General features: G+C 47.3%; 1 protein-coding gene across 1 annotated transcript in view; it reads right to left on the bottom strand.

Annotated features, from left to right (window-relative positions):
* Window positions 1-823: 823 nt before the first annotated feature.
* Window positions 824-7,636, bottom strand: part of mettl9 (methyltransferase 9, His-X-His N1-histidine) — a 46,310-nt gene continuing 39,497 nt past the window's right edge. The window contains exon 6 of the mRNA XM_073062327.1: window positions 824-1,494. Coding sequence (XP_072918428.1) covers window positions 1,289-1,494 — 206 coding nt within the window. The 3' untranslated portion in view covers window positions 824-1,288. The remainder of the gene's footprint in view (window positions 1,495-7,636) is intronic.

The raw sequence follows: 7,636 nt of genomic DNA, 5'->3' as shown, positions 1-7,636 counted from the left end.
AAGTTTTAATATGTTTCATTTTTTCTCACCCCTTATGGGTGGCGTGTACGCGTATTTTTCCCATCAGAGGCCCGGGAGCTTGAGGGTTCGGTGCAGTATCCTTGCTGGTCCCAGTGGTGTGATTTTCTGGAGCGAGATCTCAGATGTTGGTCCCGGGATTTGTTGGAGCCTCTCTCCCAGTCCACCACCATTGATATATATACTTACTGTAAATTAGTTTCTGTTCTTCTGTACTGCGGCTGCAAAGCAACAAATTCCACAGCATATCCCAGTGATATTAAACCCGATTCTGAATCTGAAAATGAATCTCAAGGAGACACAGACCACGTTGATAATACGTGTCTAGGAATCGTCACCTTGTTCTGGCGGAGAGGCTCGTGAGTTGCGGAGATCCTAAGAGGAATGATAAGAGGAAGTTTGGCGTTTAGCTCCTGGTAGGGTCACCCATGGCAGTGAGGTCGAGGGGGAGGTTCTGGACAAAGATCGATCCAACCAAGACTTCAACTGCAGAGATGCTGGGAGGAAGGCAGCATGCCACTGGACCCTGATCTGTCAAGGGCCATGTGGTGGCTGCCCATGTAGCAGGTCTCCCCAGGTTAAACAAAGTCACACACAGGCACTCCCCATTGAGGGAATCCACCCTGACATCCCGGGACCCACAGCAACCTGAGGACAATGCCTCAGGAGAACATCATACTCGACAAGTGATCTCACTCTGACTGTGGTAATAAATATAGCTCGACTTTAACTTCACATCTTGTGGTTAAATTCGATGTTGAGTTGTGTAGTTTGCAGTGACACAGTTTCAAGAATGACATTCAGGTCAACACGAAACATTTTTATAGTCGAAACAGTTTGTAAAAACTCTCCAAACAGCACAATGTGGGCGAGTCTGAAAAATGCCCACTGACAGTGCCAGATTAAGGCAGAGGTTTGTGACTGTACTGAGACATGGGGTTCGAGCCCCCCCAACCCCCAAGGCTCCTCCTTGTCAGCTGATTGTCCGTCCCCACTGTGGCTCCATTCGCGACCTCCCTGGGGCAGGGTAATATCGTCTCCGCTGCACATACGCCAGCAACGAGAGGGCGTAGGGGTCAGTGTGTACCCAATATGCGTGCTTTGGGAGGGCCTGGTGACACACCGTCTATGGCAGGGGGCGGGGGGCAGTGCAAAGGGGGCAAAGTAGGGGTGGAGAGCAGGGACAGGTGAGCTGTAGGTGAGGAAGGAAGAGGATGGGAAAGGGGTGAGTTGGACATGAGGGAGGGGGTGGAGAGAGGAGGAGAGCACCCTACACAGGGGTCAGCACGAAGACCGCGTCATCCAGCACATAGTGCTCGTTGTAGAGATCACCCTCGCATAGGTAGGGCAGGCGGGTGAAAGACTCGATGGCAAAGCCCGCCTGGTCCAGCACGTCACGACTGAAGCTGGACACCTGCTCCTCCCACGTGTCCCCCGACACCTCCAGTCGCTCTGAGGGTCTCTCCCACTTCCCACCTGTGGGGGGGAGGGGGTAGGGGAGTGGTAGAGGGAAAATACCATTAGCAAACAGACTGTCACCTCCCCTTACCCCACCAGCCTCTCCTTGCTGTTACTGTCTGGCTGGAAGTACAGAGGACTGGAATCCCATGAGTTACAGCTACTTCCCTTCCAACATTCGGATCTTGAACCGACCTGCATGACCCTACCCACTGCCTCAGCAAAGGAACTTTCCGGACCAGCAGTTGGACTGCCTTGTCCCTGCCTGCAGTTTCCTTTGCACTGAAACCTGGTTTTGCACGGGATTTTATTTCTCTTCTTCACAGACTGACTTGTAAAGTTTGTGTGCGTGTTTGGTTTACATTCGGAAATGGCATTCCCGTCTGGAACCATAGCGCAGCGGTTAGCACGACTCTCTTACAGCTCGGGGCGTACCGGAGTTCGGAGTTCAATTCCGGCACGGTCGGTACATTCTGTCCAGTGAACGCCTGGGTTTCCCCCAGGTGCTCCGGTTTCCACCCACATTCCAAAGACAAACCGGTCAGTTGGTCACAGTAGATTATCCTGTAATTAGGCTGGGGTTACGTCAGGGTTGTTGGGCCCGTCCAACCCGGTAAATAAAACCGTCTCCGTGACCACAAGAGACTGCAGAGAGTTATGGACACAGCTCAGCACATCACAGGGACCAGGATCCTCTTCATAGGATCTATCCATGCTTCCCACAGCCAGCAGAATCAGACACCCTCCCCCACCCGGCCAAAGATACAGAGCACCAAAAGCACGTACCACCGGGCTCAAGGACAGCTTCTTCCCCATTGTTCTAAGACAGTGGTTGCCTAGTACGATAAAACTGACCCTTGACCTCACAATCTAAATCATTATGATTTTGGCCATTCCATCATGGCTCATTTACAATTCCTTAACCCCATTCTCCTGCCTTCTCTAACCATGAATGTATCAACTTCCACTTTAAATATACCCAATGACTCAGCCTCCACAGCCAGCAGTGGCAACAATTTCCACACATTCACCACTCTCTGGCTAAAGAAATTCCCCATCATTTCTGTTCTAAATGGACATCCATCTGTTCTGAGGTTGTGCCTTCTGGTCATAGGCTCCCCGGCCATAGGAAACATCCTCTCCACATCCGCTCATTTCAACGGATGCTGCCCGACCTGCTGAGTCCATCCAGCTGGTTTGTACGTCTTGATTTGACCACAGCATCAGCAGTGCCCTTTGTGTTAACACTCCACATCCACTCTTTCCAGGTCCTTCAACATTCGATAACAGGTTTCAATGAGATCCTCTCCAGCGAGCACCAGCCCAGAATCATTATCTGCCTCACTGCACTGTGTAAAGAAACGATCTGCATAAACAGTTGGCAATTCACTCTTCACTGGATTGTGCTACACGGCACAGTAGTGTAACGTTTTCAGCGGCAGCGATCAGGTTCAATTCCCGCCGTTGTCTGTAAAGAGTTTCTACATTTTCTCTCTGTGACCGCACCGGTTTCCTCCCCATTCCAAAGATGTATGGGTCAGTTAGTGAGTTGTTGACGCAGGAAGTCCGGAGGCATTTGTGGGCCGACCCCCGGCACATCGTTGACATGCAGCAACACATCTCTCTGCACGTTTTGATGTACATGTGACAAGTAAAGCCGATATTTATCTCTGTACACCACGTACAGCGGACACCCTCCAAACCCAACGTGGTTCACCCACTGTGCTCACTGTACACACAAGCAGTGAGACGTACACCTCCTCTGTACGTCTGTAATGACCTCCTACAGAGAGGTCATTACACCGAGGATACCAGAAGAGAGAAAGGGGGCGATGATGAGGAAGGAAAGGATGCTTGAAGTACAGGAGACCCCAGGGGATGGACCTCTCATAAACAGGTTCACCCTCTTGGAAGCTGTCAGGACAGAAGATACTGCCAGTCTGACAGGCGGACAGGTCTGCGAGCCGAAAATTGGTGCAGAAGCAGAGCCGAGGAGTCAGACATCAGGAAGAGCCGTGGTAGTAGGGGACTCCATAGTGAGAGGTACAGAAAGGGGTTTCTGCGGCAACAGGCGAGATTTAAGGATGGTGTGTTGCCTCCCTGGTGCTAGGATCCAGGACATCACGGACGGATTGCAGGGAATCCTCAAGGGTGAAGGTGAACAGCCGGAAGTGGTAGTGCATGTCGGCACAAATGACATCGGGAAGAAGAGGAAGGACATTCTGCAGCGGGACTTCAGAGAACTCAGAAGAAGGCTGAAAAGCAGGACTTCCAGGGTGGTTATTTCTGGTTTGCTTCCAGTTCCTTGTGCTGGAGAGGGCAGGAACAGGGAGATAATGGACCTGAATGTGTGGCTGAGAAACTGGTGCAGGAAGCAAGGATTTACATTCTTGGACCACTGGGATCTGTTTTGGGGTAGGGATGAATTGTACAAAAGGGACGGGTTGCACTTTAATAGGCGGGGGACCAGCATTCTGGCAGACAGGTTTGCTACTGCAACACGGATGTGTTTAAACTAAGTAGTGGGGGGGAGGGGATGAACTGGAAATATAAGGATGGAGTTAAAGGGAAAGTGAAAATAAGAAAAGTTAAAAAGGACAACATATGGAGCCAGTGATCATTAATGGAGAATGTGTGGAGCAGGTTAAGACCTACAAGTATCTGGGAGTACAGTTAGACGAGAAGCTTGACTGGACTGCCAACACAGATGCCTTGTGCAGGAAGGCACAGAGTCGAATGTACTTCCTAAGAAGGTTGGCGTCATTCAATGTCTGTAGTGAGATGCTGAAGATGTTCTATAGGTCAGTTGTGGAGAGCGCCCTCTTCTTTGTGGTGGCGTGTTGGGGAGGAAGCATTAAGAAGAGGGACGCCTCACGTCTTAATAAGCTGGTAAGGAAGGCGGGCTCTGTCGTGGGCAAAGTACTGGAGAGTTTAACATCGGTAGCTGAGCGAAGGGCGCTGAGTAGGCTACGGTCAATTATGGAAAACTCTGAACATCCTCTACATAGCACCATCCAGAGACAGAGAAGCAGTTTCAGCGACAGGTTACTATCGATGCAATGCTCCTCAGACAGGATGAAGAGGTCAATACTCCCCAATGCCATTAGGCTTTACAATTCTACCGCCAGGACTTAAGAACTTTTTAAAAGCTATTATTAATGCTTTTTGAGATGGTGATTTAGATGCATATCATATTTTTTTTACTGAGTTAAGTATTGTATGTAATTAGTTTTGCTACAACAAGTGTATGGGACATTGGAAAAAAAGTTGAATTTCCCCATGGGGATGAATAAAGTATCTATCTATCTATCTATCTATCTATCTATCTATCTATCTAGAATCAATGGAGTAGAAAGCTCAAGAAGAGATCATACAGTATGGCCAAGTGAAATAGGAATTGATATGAAAGGAGAGGGGAGTACCGAATTAAAAGTATTATATATGAATAGATGAAGTATAAGGAATAAAGTAGATGAGCTTGAGGCTCAGTTGGAAATTGGCAAGTACGATGTTGTGGGAATAACTGAGACATGGCTTCAAGCGGACAGGGCCTGGGAAATGAATATTCAAGGATATACATCTTATCAAAAGGACAGACTGACTGGCAGAGGGGGTGGGGTGGCTCTGTTGGTGAGGAATGATATTCAGTCCCTTGCGAGGGGGGACATAGAATCAGGGGATGTAGAGTCAGTATGGATAGAACTGAGAAATTCTAAGGGTAGAAGGACCCTAATGGGAGTTATCTACAGGCCCCCAAACAGTAGTCTGGATGTAGGGTGTAAGTTGAATGAAGAGTTCAAATTGGCATGTTGGAAAGGTAATGATACAGTTGTCATGGGGGATTTCAATAAGCAGGTAGACTGGGAGAATCAGAATGGTACTGGACCCCAAGAAAGGGAGTTTGTGGAGTGCCTCCGAGATAGATTCTTAGAACAGCTTGTACTGGAGCTTACCAGGGAGAAAGCAATTCTAGATTTAGTGTTGTGCAATGAACCAGATTTGATCAGGGACCTCAAGGTAAAGGAACCATTAGGAGGTAGTGACCCATAATATGATATGTTTTAACCTACAATTTGAGAAGGAGAAGGGAAAATCGGATGTGTCAGTATTACAGTTGAACAAAGGGAACTATGGAGCTATGAGGGAGGAGCTGGCCAAAGTTCAATGGAACAATACCCTAGCAGGGAAGACAGTGGAACAACAATGGCAAGTATTTCTGGGAATAATGCAGAAGGTGCAGGATCGGTTCATTCCAAAGAGGAAGAAAGATCCTAAGGGGAGTAAGGGGTGGCTGTGGCTGACGAGGGAAGTAAAGGGCAGTATAAAAATAAAAGAGAAGAAGTATAACATAGCAAAGATGAGCGGGAAACCGGAGGACTGGGAAGCTTTTAAAGAGCAACAGAAGATAACAAAAAAGACAATACGCCAAGAAAAAATGAGGTACGAAGGTAAACTAGCCAAGAATATAAAGGAGGATAGTAAAAGCTTCTTTAGGTATGTGAATAGCAAAAAAATTGTTAAGACCAAAATTGGGCCATTGAAGACAGAAACGGGTGAATTTATTATGGGGAACAAGGAAATGGCAGATGAGTTGAACAGGTACTTTGGATCTGTCTTCACTAGGGAAGACACAAACAATCTCCCAGATGTAATAGTGGCCAAAGGAACTAGGGTAAAGGATGAACTGAAGGAAATTTATATTAGGCAAGAAACAGTGTTGGATAGACTGTTGAGTCTGAAGGCTGATAAGTCCCTGGGACCTGATGGTCTGCATCCCAGGGTACTTAAAGAGGTGGCTCTAGAAATCGTGGACCCATTGGTAATCATTTTCCAATGTTCTATAGATTCAGGAACAGTTCCTGCTGATTGGAGGGTGGCTAATGTTGTCCCACTTTTCAAGAAAGGAGGGAGAGAGAAAACAGGGAATTATAGACCGGTTAGCCTGACATCAGTAGTGGGAAAGATGCTGGAGTCAATTATAAAAGAGGAAATTACGACGCATAAATGTACAATGTCCTGTGTATGTTACTAAAAAGGGCTTCTTTGGTTTGTTACGAGTAGGAATGCTTCTTTGTCTGTTAAAAGTTTCTCTTGCCATTGTTTCGCTTTAGAATGGCTGATATGGTAATTGTATTCATTTGTTAATCGATGGGGAATGTTATTGTGTTTTGTGAGGCTGGGAACTTGGAGGAGGGGTTGCGCGGGCTTGGGGAGTCCGGAGGGAGACGCCGAGGAAGGAGGACGTGCGCTCGGGAGACCACCGGGGAGTCCGAAGTGGGAGTTTCGGGAGGACGACCACCGAGGAGTCGAATGGTTCGCTGGATGAGCTCCACCGATGTGCACTAAACTGACTGAACTTTGATAAGTTGGCGCCTTTTGTTTTTTTCTTGTATATATATATATATATATATATATATTGTACTGCCTAATACTCTTTTAATTTTAGTAAACTCTTTAAAGTGTATTTCATAACGGTATTTGTTGTGAGTTTGATACTGCCGGCGGGGCGCGAGGCATAAACTCGATTCTCACAGCACCTGCGTGTACGGGAGGTGGGTTGGTGTGTGGCTGGATCTCTTTTTCCCCTAGACATATACCAGCCTGTTGGGTAAGTGTTACACAAGAAAGGAGGGAGAGAGAAAACAGGGAATTATAGACCGGTTAGCCTGACATCAGTAGTGGGAAAGATGCTGGAGTCAATTATAAAAGAGGAAATTACGACACATTTGGATAGCAGTAGAAGGATCAGTCTGAGTCAGCATGGATTTATGAAGGGAAAATCATGCTTGACTAATCTTCTGGAGTTTTTTGAGGATGTAACTATGAAAATGGACAAGGGAGAGCCAGTGGATGTAGTGTACCTGGACTTCCAGAAAGCTTTTGATAAAGTCCCACATAGGAGATTAGTGGGCAATATTAGGGCACATGGTATTGGGGGCAGAGTACTGACATGGATTGAAAATTGGCTGGCTGACAGGAAACAAAGAGTAGTGATTAACGGGTCCCTTTCGGAATGGCAGGCTGTGACCAGTGGGGTACCGCAAGGTTCGGTGCTGGGACCGCAGCTGTTTACAATATACATTAATGATTTAGATGAAGGGATTAAAAGTAACATTAGCAAATTTGCTGATGACACAAAGCTGGGTGGCAGTGTGAAATG

This window comes from Hemitrygon akajei, chromosome 11, assembly GCF_048418815.1.
Source record: "Hemitrygon akajei chromosome 11, sHemAka1.3, whole genome shotgun sequence".
Classification (NCBI taxonomy): Eukaryota; Metazoa; Chordata; class Chondrichthyes; order Myliobatiformes; family Dasyatidae; genus Hemitrygon; species Hemitrygon akajei.
This window is presented reverse-complemented; position numbering and strand designations above follow the sequence as displayed.